This window comes from Plasmopara halstedii, assembly GCF_900000015.1.
Source record: "Plasmopara halstedii genome assembly, contig: Scaffold_1898, whole genome shotgun sequence".
NCBI lineage: Eukaryota > Oomycota > Peronosporomycetes > Peronosporales > Peronosporaceae > Plasmopara > Plasmopara halstedii.
This window is the reverse complement of record NW_020188806.1, coordinates 262,160-277,497: the sequence shown is the minus strand read 5'-3', so window position 1 is coordinate 277,497 and position 15,338 is coordinate 262,160. Positions and strand designations below refer to the sequence as shown.

The following is a 15,338-nucleotide window of genomic DNA, read 5'->3' as shown; positions in this document are numbered from 1 at the left end:
GAAGAGAGGAGACGGCGAAGCCGTATGTTATCTGCAAGATGCAGGCGTCGACCCTGACCCAGGGTGTGTACCGTAGACGATAGCGCGCAACTATATACCCTTGTCAACGGTATGACGGGCGAGAAAGACGGTGACGTCACCCTCGAGGCTATATGCGCGATGGATGCTCTTCTTGAGCTGGACGAGATGTCCTTCGAAGAGTTTAGCGGTGCCTTGAAGGTAGGCAATTCGCCGAGGTGGTCATTATAAGACCAATCGAGGATACTAACTCATCTTCTGCTTCATCTTTGGATGAAGCTGTCCTGTAGGACGCTAAGAAGTCGCTGAACACACGAAGTGGGTCGTCGATTCTGAAGGATCCTCCGGGCCCGTTTTATCTTTTGGTGAAGGAATTTAAGGACGACCCCCATCGGTCCTACTTCCGAACCGAGGGGTGCGTCATGAGATCAACCTGGTTCCAGGAGCCAAAAACTGCGTTATACATTTATGGTCCCTGCCCAAAGAGCAGTGTGACGCCATTGACGCCTTTTTCCGTGCAAAGCACGACGCAGGAATGGAGCGTGAGAGCAACTCTCCCCATTCGACACCCATAATTTGTGCCCGGAAGCCGAACGGCAAGTAGCGTATCGTTCAAGCTTATGATAAGCTAAACGCTGCCACCATTCTCGCACAGACGCCAAATCCTAGAAAGGATGTTTTCAGAACAATATGGTTGACTGTACAAAGTACAGTGCACTCGACTTGGTCGATGGGTATTAAAAATTGCTCATAAGAACGAGTGATATTCCGCTGACAGCGATGAGTACTCCGAGCATGATGCTCTGGAAATGGCTGGTGATCCTCCAAAGGCTGTCAAATCCACCAGCAACACTTAATCGTCTTGTGACGCAATTATTCAGGCCCCACCGGGCGTATGCATAAACATACTTCGACGACATCTTCGTCCACAGTCGTGCGGGGTACGAGAGAACAATGAACCAATACTGGCGTTGCCAGACCCCGATCGTTCTCCGATGTGTCGTCTATGACGCTTTGCACATTGTGATCTGTTGTGCACTCTGCAAGCAGACGTCGAGGATCGAGTTGGGTGATCGCGTTCGAATCTTGCGAGCTTAAGGCTGCGGAGAAGAAAAACCCAGTCTACGAATAGGAATTACTTGCGATAAAGTTTGCACTTGTTAAGTTTAGAGTCCACCTGCTCGGCTTAAAGCCGGTTGTGATCTACACATATCATGCATCACTACGCTCTACGACTCAGTCGCCTCACCTTTTGCAGAGGATGACCCGGTGGCTCTCTTTCAAAATATAACTTTGAGGTGAGGTATAAGCCAGAAGAACAGATTGCTTTGACTGTTTCGTTGTCACACAGACCGAATTTTGAGCTTGCTCATGCCGCAATGGTGACGTCGTCAGAGATGAATTTGATCCGCTGGTAATAGTATGTGTTTAGCACTGCTAGCGGCACTCGGAAGCAAGGAGTTTTGGAACTCGAACGAGAAATTGTCGGCGCGATTGCGCGCACGGTAACACCGATTCGGTTTGGCAACGGCCACAGATATGAATGAGTTCTGTACTTTCATCAATTCTTGTCTTAGAGGCGGAAGTATCACGTGCGATACTGCTTCGAGTGGATACTCACCGTGATTTACGGGCTCGACAACACCTATACATGCTGGGAGAAAGACACTTGACCAACACATGCTCCTTCACAAGCGTTCGCTATGATTGCTGTTCGTGGCATATTCCCTCGCACTTGTTTTTTTGTATCTAACATACCGAATGCAATAGCGGACTCATGGAGATCTACAACGTCCAGCAAAATCGGTAGCGCGATACTCGATACCCCATCGTCCTCAACAAACTCGACGGGCTCAACAGATTCTTCTTCTTCCTCCTCGCCAGATCTTCGTGCCGATACCTCAAGCTCTGGCATTTCTGGCGGATCAAGCTACGATCTGATTCTGTACGGAGCTATCGGGTTTGGCGATATGCTAGTTTTTGGTGCCGTTGTTTTCCTCTTCTTCGAAAACGCAAGAATAAACGTCATCCTGACAAAAGCAATACATTTGGTGCGTACAAAATGCGGTGGACAAGTGAATGCGTGGCGTATCCAAACGTGATGATAGTTCTTATCGTCCATACAATAACATTTTGGATACGAGCAAAGTCAACTACGTCTCCGGTATCAATCCTGGCTACGGTCGTTACAGCAAAAGATCGAGACATGAACGGTAAGATTCTTCTTCCCGCGGACCCATCGGCAGAGCTCGGGTTGCTGTATTATAGCACCAATTTGACGGATACGCCACAAATTATGGTTCCTCACGATGTGGATTTGAAATACCGTATCCTCTATGAGGCCCACAACACCCCACTTAGTGGTCATCTAGGTCGTGAGAAGACGTACAGCTCTGTGATTTGACACGACTGGTGGCCCAAGCTGGACAAATGGATGAGCACCTATGTGAGCATATGTGAGACTTGTCAGGGGGTGAAACCCTATCTGAATGCGGCGGTGCCGCTGGCCAGTTTGCTGGTCTCCTCTGGGTGTTGGCATCATGAGTTTGGACATTGTGTCTGGCCTACCGAAGCGTTAGGCGGGCAACACGGGTGCGGTGGTCTTTGTGGACCGTTTGAGCAAGATGACTCCTCTTGCGGCAGTACCGGACACCATCGACGGTGTGGGTACAGCGACGCTGTTTGTGGATCATGCCTTTCGATGGCCCGGACTCCCGGAGTCAATTCTCCCTGATAGAGACCTACGTTATCCTGGGAAGTTTTGGTCTACAATCTTTAGGCTGCTGGGCACCAAGTTGTCTATGTCAACAGCGGACCATCTGCAGGCCGATGGTCAAATTGAGCACGTGACTCGCGTCGTTGAAGACGTCCTTCGCAGCGTCTGCGCTGAGACGCGGAAGCGCTGGAGCGCCGTGCTGCCACTTGTGAAGTTCGCTCTGCACAATGCAGTGCATGCGTCTACCGGCTACACGGAGCTATACGTGAACGGGCAATTTAATCATCGCGTCCCGCCGACGCCGCCACCCCATGGCTTAGGACTGGGTGGGGGAGAAATAGCCGAGCGGCTAGCTGATGTCAGATCCCTCACTGTCCGTAAAGAAGTCGATGATTTCCTGTCTACTAGACGGAGTGTCTTACGACACGTTTGCCATGCAATGGCTGAAAGCAAGCCATGCAGAAACAATATGCAGACAGAAGAAATGCTGATAACTGTGAGGTCGGAGACCTGATTTTTGATGCTAAAAGCCTTCTATCAAATGCAGTTTCTGCTGTTCTTAAGACGAAGCTCCGTCCACGACTTCTCGGACCTTTAAAGGTCATGGACAAGCGAGGCCTTGCGTATATACTAAGCCTTCCGAGAAGGATGCGCACTCACCCGGTGTTTTATGTGGGTTTGCTTAAGCCGTACCGGGATTCGGCGCAACTGAAGATGGAAGCGTTGGCGCCGGGGCGGCGCCCAAAGGCGCTCAGCCACCCAAAAGCTGAACCAGTAACTGCTTATGAACACGGAGTGCAGCAGGTTCTGTTTCCAACGGCGCAAGGCGCTTCACCGTCGCACGAAGTGAAGTATTCGTCCGCTAGACGGCTAGGAGCCGCTCCGGCAGAGCGCGATAGTCCTCAACGTGGGGGAGTCGGTGCACAAAGTGCTTCAAGCACTAGAAGTCTCCTGTACAGCGATATTCGACCTCGGCAAGATGCTCGGCGGAGTGCCGATGACGACGGAGTTTGTCCTCCAGAACTCAATGACCACCGCGAGTCACCGGACGACGATCGACTTGGCCGTCATCGTCTGCAGCCAAATCTTCTCGACTAGAACGGTGGCGTCCACTATCACGTGGGAAGCCTTGTGGGTCGACGTCGTCGACAGGGTCAAACTCAATATCTTGTGAAGTGGCGGGATACCCAAACTCCAAGAACTCGTGAGAGTCTGGGAGCCACTTCGGCAATACTGCCCAAACGTCTCGGGTACTTGTAACCAGAAGGATAATGACGCTTCGCGTCGTCGCGCGCATCGTGCTTCTCGGCAGTAGCCCGGGAGGCCGGAGGGTCATGAGCTGAGCTCAAGCTATGGCCCTGAGCTGCTGTAGTCGTAGACTCACCCGTGTGAGAAACCACAGAGCTCGCGGGGGCTTCATAAATTGCTCCATATGTTGCAGGGCGACAATACGCAGGAAGTCGGCGTTGCGCCTTGAGTGTTGCTGGTGCATTCGACAGCCGTTGGGGAATCACCAGCCACTCGCTCTCATGAGCAACTGATAATTCCCATAGGCCATGCTGAGTACACTCTAATTTGTACAGCCAACCATATTGCTCTGGGAAACATCCTTTCTAGGAATCGGCGTATGTGCCGGTAAGCGTGAACGATACGCCAGCTGCCGTTCGGCTTTCGGACGCAGAACGTAGGTGTCGAATGGGAAGACTTGCGCTCACACACCATTCCTGCGTCGTGCTTCGCACGGAAAAAGGCGTCAATGACATCATTTGGGCAGGGGTCATTGGTGTATTACGCAGTATTTGGTTTTCGGAACCAGGTCGATATCATGACGCACACCTTGGTCCAGAGGTAGTACCGATTGCGGGTCTTTGGACACGACATTATGAAATTTCTTTACCAAAAGATCGTACGGATCCGAGGAATTATTTAGAATCGACGGTCACTCTCGTACGCTCAATACCCTCTTGATACGGCTTCATCCAGAAGCGACGACGAGTTAATCTCCTCGTTCGGTCGTATAATGACCACCTTGGCTAAATCGCCTGCCTTCAAGGCACCGCTAAACTCTTCGAAGGACATCTCGTCCAGCCCAAGAAGCGGGGATAGCCTCGATGACGTCACCGTCTTTCTCTCCCGTTATACCGTTGACAAGGGTATATAGCTGCGCGCTATCGTCTTCGGTACACACCCTGGGTCAGGGTCGACACCCAGCGTCTTGCAGCTAGCATACGGCGCTGCCGTCGCCTCTCCACAGGGGTTTTGCGTCTCGGCGAGACCAATGAGAACACACACTCAGCGTCGTCCAGTTTAGCCCCATTTCCTGATCTACCGGAGCCCTGATGTTATTAAAAACATCCGAAGAAGAGCTGCTATTTCCGCAGTCTTTGTCCAGTGGATAACGTGCCACTTCACGTGTATCTGAACGGTCTTGCCCAGGATGCCTCGTTCGACCATGCCACTTGTGACATGCAGCAACTGCTTCGAGACGTGAGTAGTACTTAAAAAGGTTACGTGCCACTCCGTGTGCATCCCAAGGGCCCTGCCCTCGATGCGTCGACCCTTGGCTGACCATGCCGCGCATGGCATGCAGCGACTGTTCGATACTTGAGAAGCACTCAGTGGGTTACGTGCCAGCCCACGAGCCATGCTCGGAACTCCTATCCGATACACCTCGGTGTTCGACAACTCGGATACTCCGATATCCAGCACCTCGACCTTCCCGGTCCAGTGCCCGCGCCAATAGCGCTTCTGCTTCCTAGCAGAGGTGGGATCATGACTCACCAAAGCTCCACCTGGAATCGTGCTTTTAGCGCCCAAGGTCTTCGACCTCCAATCAATCCATGGCTCATGGCAGATCAACTATGCCATACCAAGGATGCGGTCATACCTTGATTCCAAGTTTCAGACTAAGCAGCGTTCCACGCTACCAAAGTCAAGAAACTTGACAACGAGGTCCACAGGGACCTTAGTCACCGTGATACATCTCCCCGTCGCAAAGCAAACAGTGGCGATGTCACTCAACCGCGCTTTCAGTGCCTCAGCATGCAGCTGGCTTCCTTCGTTCGTGGAGCGTCGAGCATAATTGCCCGATGCCCCGAAGCCGATCAAAGCCTTCCCTGGCTTCTCCAAGCCCATAATGGTCGCTTTTACGACTAGCAAGCCCGGCTTGCATACATGTTTAGTGTTCAAGAGCGCGGAGCTCTTCGGAATCGGGCCCTGCTGACCTCTACATCCTTGAGGCTCAACAAACTCAGTTCTCCCCAGTAGGGCGCCCCGCGCCTACTGGTTGTTCTCGTTTTCCCGCGACAAACCAGACGATTGATGAGAAGCGGGACGTCGGTTCGATGAACCTTGATGCGCCTTGCACAGGGGACAACCAGTCCGAAGGTGACGGGTGTCTCTACAGACAAAACACCGTCGAATATTCGAACGCTGCTCGGCAGCTCGGAGCTTTGCCTTCTCGTCCTCAGCATAGCTGAGATCCATTTGCTCAGGCCCGCTCGACGAGTTGCTAGGGTGTGCATTCCAACAAAGTCGTGCTGACTTAAAGTTGATTTCGGCATTCAACGCCACAATCACTACTTCTCCAAAAGAAGGCGGGTGCACACTGGCGACTTCCATTCTGACCACGCCAGTGCAAAGGCCCTCCATAACGACGGTCACTTTGACCGCCTCGGGAAGAGGATTGGCTGCCATCCCGGCAACGAGAGTTCTCAACTCTGGGAAAAAGGCCACCAGGTGGCAAAAACATTCGTGAAAGCTGCAGCTTTCAGCTCCGTCTGGGAGATAAACTCGCTTCGACCGAAGAGCCGCACTTCAGTGCTCATTCTCGCGCTCAACCCCCGAGCTTGAAGATATCTAGCGCCGCGCTCTGTTGCTCGGTCTGGAGCATGGCGGACGCCATAGCCTTCTTGATCTTTTATCTAGAGCAGGAGATTCGCTCAATCCTTCCCCTCGAAGGTCTTAGCACTCACTATGAGTGGCTTGGGTCGGGGGAAGTCATCTGTCGCCGACGGTGGAGTCATGGGAGCAGTCGAGGCCGACATCTTCTGCTGTAGGTGCTCAGGCGGAGCATTTTCATAGCTTTAGAACGCCTCTAGGCGCGCGTTGATCGCCTCAGGTCCTTGCAAAGCGAGGCATTGCACGCCCTCAGGGCCATGCAGAGGTATCGGCTTTTTAAGCCCGCTGGGCCAAATAGAAAAACTGCTCCATTCTCACGGAAGGTCAGTCAGAACGACTCAGATGTAGTTTGACTACAAGTTTTACCAAGTGCAGCGGGGCTGCCGTAGCTCTTTTGCTTATAGAAAGCTTAGTTAAGGTCGCGTAATGGGCTTCTCTTAGCGATTACATAAAGGTGCATTCATGTACATTCTATATGCATGGTAAGATGATACTTCCAAATGCACACGTAATTTCTTATATGAAGTTACAAACATACTGTGTGATTCAGAATGCTGGTTCCTACTTGCGGGTCTGTACTGGTAACGAGATCGACATGTCTCTGTCTATAGAAGTGGGTGGCGTAAGCCAGTCTCATCTACCGGATACTTTCACGAAATTTGAAGCTCAAGCTTACGAAGTGGATGGCGTAAGCCAGTCCCCTCTAATGGATACCGTCCACGAAAGGTGAATTTCAAGCTTTCGAAATGTAAGCTCCGTACACCCAATATCTTTTACTAGTTGAAGCTGAGGTCGATCTCAGTACACCCTTAAACTATAAATCAGGAACCCAAGGTCTTATTAATAAAACCTACAGGAGCCCTGGGGGCATTCTGCATGTAGCTAGGAAACATAAGTTATTTTTGTTCAGTTGCAAATTTGCCTTAAAACGCTTAAGTCGTTCTTCATCGTGACTGTCCTTCTCCGTCCACGTCGGGAATCGCTTTCGCGTCGCACAAGCGTGTGTGTTGTGTTTGAGGGACTGTTTGTGAACAGCGCCCTCTTACAGATCGGCGACATTCGTTCCATACTTAGTACCAGTACGAGTGTAGCGGATCGCAATCCGCTTACTTCAAGAGTAACGACAACCTTAACCCAAGGCTAATTAGCTCTTCCGTTTATAATATAAACTATCTCTGCAACACACTGTTTGGAATAGGATCGGCAAGTTGCAAAACCTCCGAAACACTTGTAGCAAAATCATTAATTAACACGCCTCGCCTCACACGTGAAAATTTGTGCATCGTTTGCATACAATTGCACGATGAAATCAACATTAGAATAGAGATTGGCTTGCATCAGATTTCTCGGTTTTATCTGCGACAAAGTCGCCTATATCTAAATCTGTAGGTTTTATTATCTATATAGTAAACCTGATAAAATGTTACACTGCAGCCACGCATTTTGTGTGACCCCGTTATATTTTCTCGATTAGTAAAAGTTCACATTGGACTAAATACACTCTTTCTATGGCAGAGCAAAGTAAACACCAAGTACTTTTGAGACTCTTGCTTTTCCCATGAACGAATTCAACCTCTGTGAGCTGTGCACGCGTAGTCTTGAAACAAAGTTAACGTTTGGCTGAGATGAGTGCCAATGTATTAATTCCATTTATAATTCTATTTCATTTTGGAAAATAAACTTATATTGTGTACATACATAAATGTGCGTCTTTTGTGAATATTTGTAAGTGAACTTTGTATTTTCCCAATCAGAGTTGCAGCATGATTGACTTTCTAGTGCCGCTTCACGCGGCAGATCTGGAACTGGCCAAGACGGATAGATATCATGTGCAAACGGTGCTAACGTTTGACGATGAGGCGCCAGCAGAAATTTCAGCCCATTTACAGCGACTGGAAAATCAGGTGCTGGGCAGTGAGGGGGGGCTGGACATACTGCAGGAGGAGTGGCTGGATTTGACGTATAGTCTTGTGAAAAAGTTACCAGCTTTATCTGATCAGCTTCGTATGCGAGTAGTGGAAATGCTGGCAGCTTTTGTTAGTAATGTGACCGAGAGCGCGCTAGCTCGACGGCTGGGCAGCGACGACACGGATGACGTAATGGAGTACCGTAATGCATTCAAGGCCAGTATCTACTTTCTTACCACGGCGCTTGTGAGCGTCAGTACTTTGCAGTTGCAGTCAGAAAAAGACATTCTTAAGCACAAAGGCAAAGCCAAGGGCCAAAATTCGGCAATAAATCGCATCAATTGGAGCAAAGTGGTGGAGGGAGCTATACAGAAATTAAGTCGCTCTGTTAGTCCAAAGACTTTTTCCATGTGGAATATGAACGTGCCTGAAGAGGTAAGTAGAAATCGGGGCGTTGAACTCGCTATAATGAATAATCTGTAGGGCACATACTTATTGCTATAATTGTTACTAAACTACAGGAATTTTCCATGCTATATTGCAAAGTTGTTTTCGAATTGCTCGGAAATGCAACGCTCTGTCGCGGAAAATGTCTTAAGCCCAGGCTATACCATGTGCGTATTTGCTGTCCCATCTTGCTATTTGTGCGCAAGCTGATCTTCTTTGTGATTGTAGCTGCTTGCCATGAGCCTTCAAAAAGCGCCCTCTATTCACATTTCCGTCGTAGCCTCACTTATTGATCTAATTTACACACATGAACACCTAAGCACATCCATCGCAGAGCTCATCGAGTTGCTGTACTTTAAATATGCCAACGTGACATTTGCGGCAGATCTCATTAGTGAAATTGGAAAAATTTCCGTGCGAGACTCATCTAAAGACGTCGTTGGGACACGAAACATCGCCATGTTTCTTTCAAGTTTGTCTACTCTTACCCCTGCATTGATCATGAGCAATTTAAGTTTCGTACTAGCCTTATTGGATTCGGAAGCATATCAGCTCCGGAACGCTGCTGTGACATGCGTGACACAGATTTTGCTTTGGAACTTCCGCCAAAGTGGTCGACAAGAGCCTGAAGATGTTGCAAACTCGGTGCCGCAAACCGTAAATAAGTCTTGGCAGCAGGAAGAGATGAAAAGTAGCGATGATGAGGTAGATAAGAATACTTCTGACATCAAGGAAAATGAGGATGAGGATGGCACTAAGACAGACTCGAATGTTGACGAAGAGAACAGTGAAGAGGATAATGCAAATGGTCATCGTATATTCTCTCGCTCTACAAGAGATCAGCTCTTGAGCGTGCTAGAGGATCGAAGCTACGACATTAACTCGTTTGCGCGAGGCCACGTGCTAAAGATGTGGGCGCAGTTGTGTGAGGAAGGAGCTTTACCATTGCATATGCTCAAGAACGTGACTTTGATGGCTGTCGGTAGATTGCACGACAAAGCCGCAGTAGTTCGCCGTCATAGCATCCACCTTCTTTCCTTGTTACTGGAAAGAAACCCATTTATGGGGAATTTGAGTCGTCAATTTTACCAGAACAAGTGTGATGAGCTTACAAAAGACATGAAGAGGAAGCGGGATGAAGTGATTGCTGGCGCAGAAAAGGAAATAAGTGAAGCGATGGAAGAGATTGCTATTGTGCAAGAGAACATAAGCACTGCATTGTCAGTTCAATCAACAATGCCCTCAGTAGAGCATGCTGCTGAGCTCGAGAATGAGCTAAAGAGGACAGAGCGCCTGTTACAATTTTACCAAGACGCAATTGACTTTATCGACGTATTTGAGGTACAAGCCCTGCCACTGATGGGTCAACTAATCGGAAGCAAATCGATTTCTGATGTACTGGAGGCGATTCAATTTCTTGAAAAGGCATATCGCTTCCATCTTGGCGCTGCCCAGACCAGAATAAAAAATGTTTTGTCGCTGACGTGGCGAGCAGACCTATCTATCCAAGAACAACTGTCAAACACATTTATAAGTCTTTTCATCCGTATCGATGAAGACGACCCTGAGCGAAACTCACCACAACTGGTGGCTGAAAACCTTGTCAAGTTCTTAGATGAATGCACAGTTGCAGAGTACACATGTCTAGAACGAATTCTGGGGGAACTGCATCGTAGCCAAATGATGCCAATGGTTGTAATTACTTCTCTGTGGGGACTGGTGGATGTGACTGCGTATCCGGTCTCAATTGTGAGCAATGCATTAGCTCTGTTAAGTATGATTGCAAACGTTGATGACTCAATGCTTTTTGCCAACGATCGCCTCGGCCAAGTGCTTTTAATGGGTTTCGGGGATGTAGCATGTAGCCCAAATTCTCACTATCGTGTTCTTGGGGCGGCCTGTCGACTGGTTAAATGCATTCAACTGGAGCCTAAGATGGCGACTGCTCAGAGCAACAGCCAGACGCAGAGGCGTATTCAACGTTCAAATTTGGATGCGACGGAGCTGATCATCCTTCGCTTGCAGCGCTTTCTTGCCCTTGACTTCGTAGGTGACGAAGGTGTTGAGCTACAGTGTTTGCATTCTACGTGGTTCGACACCGTGCAACAGGCGATTGAAGCCATTTTCTCGATTTGTGAGCGTCCAGAGGACGTTTGTGGCGACGTCGTTAAACATTTATCTCTGCGTTTGTTTGAGAGCGAGACAAATAACGTATCTCGTGTTGAGCTTGCGCATTTTTTCTTCGTGTTGGGTCACTCAGCAGTAAAAGTTGCAATTCACGTGGAAAAGCTAGCTGCAAAAGTGAAAAAGATGCGCAGCAATCACACTGCTACAGTGAAAGCCACGTGTACTGCAGCTTCCCATTGCGATTCCGAAGACGTTTCTGCTATGGAAGACGAGCTGGGTGTGGCGGCAGAGGTCGAAGCCGAGGAAGATACGTTTGTGAATAATATCATCCAAAAAGAAATTGCTTGTCGTAATCTACTTGGATTGTATGGCCCTCTCATCATCCGTGTGTTGGTTGGAAATGAAGAAGAGTTTAGGCGTGGTGGCTTACTGACCGAATGTGCCGTAGTCGCACTCAGTAAGTTCATGGCGGTTTCAGAATTTTTTTGTGAAAAGCATCTTCAGCTATTATTCACAATTCTTCAGGACTCGCCACAGCCTTCAGTACGCGGTGATGTCATTATCGCACTAGGTGATCTCTCATTTCGATTTCCAAATTTGATAGAGCCGTGGACATCGCACTTGTATAATCGTCTACGTGATGTAAATCTCAACGTCCGCAAGAATACGATTGTGGTGCTTTCTCACCTTATTTTGAACGACATGATTAAGGTTAAAGGTCAGATTAGCGAGATTGCCATCTCTTTGGTCGATGAAAATGATGGCATTCGTAGTCTAGCCAAGCTCTTTTTCTATGAGCTGTCGAAAAAAGGAAACAATCCCGTTTACAACATGCTTCCGGACGCCATTGGTCAACTGTCGACGACGTATGTAACCTCTGTCGTTCTTTTATTGTGCCTTTGATTGCTTAATATCTTGTTCTGTCATTTGTTGTCGTTAGCGAGCTGCTGGCTAACTCGGACTTTCAGACGATAGCGCGATTTCTTATCAATTTCATCACGAAGGATAAACAGATCGAAAGCATTGTCGAAAAGCTTGTTCAGCGATTTCCAGCTGCTTCCAAAGTACAACAGCACCGCGATCTGGCCTACTGCATAGCGCGTTTGCCTCACACTGAGAAATCTCTGAAATATATGTATCAGAACCGCAAGCTCTACAGCGATGCCCTACATGATTCTGCAGTTGCTGATCACTTCACGTCTATGATTGCGAAAACAAGACGGGTCAAGAGCACGCTCGCATCGACAGCTGAGATGAAAGAAGCTATTGACAAAATGGACCAATTTGTCACTGGAAAGAAAGAGGGCAAGGAAGAGGTAGGTGATACGTTAAGTAGGGGACCTTTGGACTCTCTAGCTAATTGTTGTTGGTGCCAGATTGAAAGATTGGAAGACGAACCTTCGGAATGTAATGTCTCATCGCCGAAGGCAAAGGCCAAAGCGAAACAAAGAGTTTTCGCCAAAGCTGGAAAATCTACGCGAGCTTTATCAAAAAAGAGAGAGCGAGGGAAGCGTAAGCCAACACGCACAAAAAAAGCGATTGGCGTCGTAGACGAGCAATCGTCGGAAGAAGACAAGTAAATGCTGATATGTTTTGTTTGTTCGTGAGATGGTAATATTTTGTGCAGTACTCGCTATAAATGTTGTTTGAGTCGTGCACCCAACAATTCGTACCTTAAACAATCTAGGGTTTGGATGTATAAGTGGTGGCACTCGATAAGAAATTTCAGTACCGTTTTTATGTATGTGCCGCCTAGCTTGGAAAGTTAACAAATTGTATCCGGTGTTTTGGTAAAACATTCCATGCAACAGTTGCCAAAGATGACGCTAGAGCGATACATGTCATGAGAGTGGCACAGGACTGAAAAACTAAAGTGAAGAAACACACTATGGCAATTAAAATCTAAAGAACATGGAATTACTTCTGACGGAAAAAAAGTTAACGCTCTTACCACATTAAGCGATGTGGTAAATAATCCATTTTTTTCTTAACACATCTATTGCAGCTCAAGACGCGCAAGGTGCAGCGAGCTTACAAGGCCGATTGCGGGGTGAAACGAAGGACGAATGTACTTTTCAATCGGTGGCTGCTGGCCGTACTTATTTACTCGGGCCACAAACTTCTCACGAATGAGCTCGAATAGCTTTTGACGACGAGCAATGCCACCACCAATTACAATCACATCCGGAGACGTAATGAACGTCACGTTGACACATAGATTGGCTAGATAGTGGGCAATCGTATCCCATACCGGGTCATCGTCCGTTATATTGGCCAAGTCTCGCCTATCTACGCCCGTACGCTCAGCAATGGACCCCGCAGCCACCATGCCCTCAATACAATCACCGTGGAAAGGACACACACCCTTGAAGCCATTCTTTACGTCCTGCGGGGCAGGTGGTACAACAATGTGGCCTCCTTCGGGATGCATGAAGCCATGAATGGCATTTCCGTTTGTGCACACACCAACGCCAACACCAGTACCCACTGTGATGTATACGGCACTGCTGATGTCGCCGTGCCCACCGTACGCCACCTCGTAAAGTGCAGGGGCGTTCACGTCCGTATCAAAGCCGATGGGGACGTCGGGAAACGCACGTTTGAACGCACCCACCACGTCTGTGTTGCCCCATTTGGGCTTAGGTGTGCTTGTGATATAGCCGTACGTTGGCGATTTCTTATTAAGGTCGACGGGGCCGAATGATGCAATGCCAATTGAGTCGAATTTGCGCTCCTTCAGCCAGTCCACCACGGCGCCAATCGTCTCATCAGGCGTCGTCGTATCCACTTCAAATTTCTCCAAAATGTTTTCCGGATGATCTTCAGCGATGGCCGCCACCCATGTTGTTCCACCAACTTCAACTCCAGCGTAACGATGCATTTTGATGATTGAGACTGGAGAACTTGGTTGGTGCTGCAGAATTTAAAAATGAATCGCTTTCGTGACAATCTGGCGTGGTGTCAGCTTTTACAATCACGGTGTTTAAAAATACGCGTGGCAAGGTCATCTCTCCTTATCATAGTTGCTTGGACACAGACATTGATCAGTCAGTGACTGCAACGTTCCTACTTCAAGCTGCTAAAAGTATACATAGAAATGCAAATTACTATTCAGCTTATATTTTATTTTTAAGAATTTTTTGCACTGTCTGGCTCTCAGAAACAGACTTATTTATCTGATTCAAAAACAAGATTAGCACAGCCACAAATCACTCGTGGATATTATTAGGTAGGCAGGCTCATCTTCTAGTACTTGTAACAGCGACATTACATTGTTTAGGCACGAGATCGCGTGTCAATACAAATGTTACGCCTAATTTAGCGCTAGGCAAATTTTGCTTCTCATGTATTTATTACTCCATCATTGTTTATACATTTACAGGATGCGATGCCGATTTTTAGAATATTTCATAATTTCATTTGTAATGTTACAGGAATGGAGACCTTGAAACTTCTTATATCTCATTGAAAAGTTCATGTTCTCATATCTGCGTTTTGAAAAAAAAGCTGCTGTGCATCATTTAGCATACTGTAAAAAAACACAGAGCACGCTGGTCCTCGCTGACACATAGTGTGACCCCGCAACTTCTCTGGGCAATCAGCTGCTTGCACTTGAAGCACTTTGGATGTACGGTATGTAGATATCGTGGCGGAATTCGCAAAAATGCACTGTACGTCCGATAGACAGTCCATAGAAAACAAATAGTGGGTTAATGTTCTTCGTGCCCAAGCAGCTGATAACAGACGCACGTCGCCAGACGTCTACTGACATTAATTCACTCAGATTTAAGAGAAAGCTTGACTTTATTGCTGATTAGATTAATCGGCACGGCATAGACCTTTTGTTTATTAATTATGGTAGCATGATACAGTAAATAACAAAATACAGACAATACAAGCAACAGTCTGCGTATACAACGCCCAGGCTGATTCACACGCTCCACCAGGGGCGAAACTGAGAGATTCTTCATCTTAGTACATTGGTTGCTCTTCGAGACTCACATTTATTTTAATCAATTCTACTTGGGTTTACACTAACCATGACCACATTAATTTTCCGATATGAGAACTACTCATAGTGCCTAGCAGACGGTAGCGTTGCTAGAAAGGTGAAAGTCAGCTAATTGACTGATGTGTTATCGTAGCTATTGATAGTGTGGTGATAGTCTAGATTCGGACTGATACGTTATCCGAGCTGTAAATGATAATGCGATAGTCTGCAT

The 15,338-nt window shown here is 47.8% G+C and overlaps 3 protein-coding genes across 3 annotated transcripts; 1 reads left to right on the top strand and 2 right to left on the bottom strand.

The window, feature by feature from the left end:
- Positions 1-1,606: 1,606 nt before the first annotated feature.
- Positions 1,607-1,933, bottom strand: PHALS_02386 (uncharacterized protein; the record flags this gene model as incomplete). Its single annotated transcript, XM_024716878.1, has 2 exons — positions 1,607-1,618; positions 1,688-1,933. 2 exons carry the CDS (start codon positions 1,931-1,933, stop codon positions 1,607-1,609), a joined length of 258 nt encoding a protein of 85 aa, XP_024582433.1.
- A 6,464-nt stretch (positions 1,934-8,397) lies between these two features.
- Positions 8,398-12,695, top strand: PHALS_02385 (condensin complex; the record flags this gene model as incomplete). Its single annotated transcript, XM_024716877.1, has 5 exons — positions 8,398-8,976; positions 9,063-9,155; positions 9,217-11,981; positions 12,056-12,431; positions 12,492-12,695. 5 exons carry the CDS (start codon positions 8,398-8,400, stop codon positions 12,693-12,695), a joined length of 4,017 nt encoding a protein of 1,338 aa, XP_024582432.1.
- A 185-nt stretch (positions 12,696-12,880) lies between these two features.
- PHALS_02384 (rok family protein) lies at positions 12,881-13,996 on the bottom strand (the record flags this gene model as incomplete). The annotated part of the gene is made up of 3 exons (XM_024716876.1): positions 12,881-12,983; positions 13,067-13,111; positions 13,188-13,996. The coding sequence occupies 3 exons, from the start codon at positions 13,994-13,996 to the stop codon at positions 12,881-12,883; spliced, it is 957 nt and encodes a 318-aa protein (XP_024582431.1).
- Positions 13,997-15,338: the final 1,342 nt, after the last annotated feature.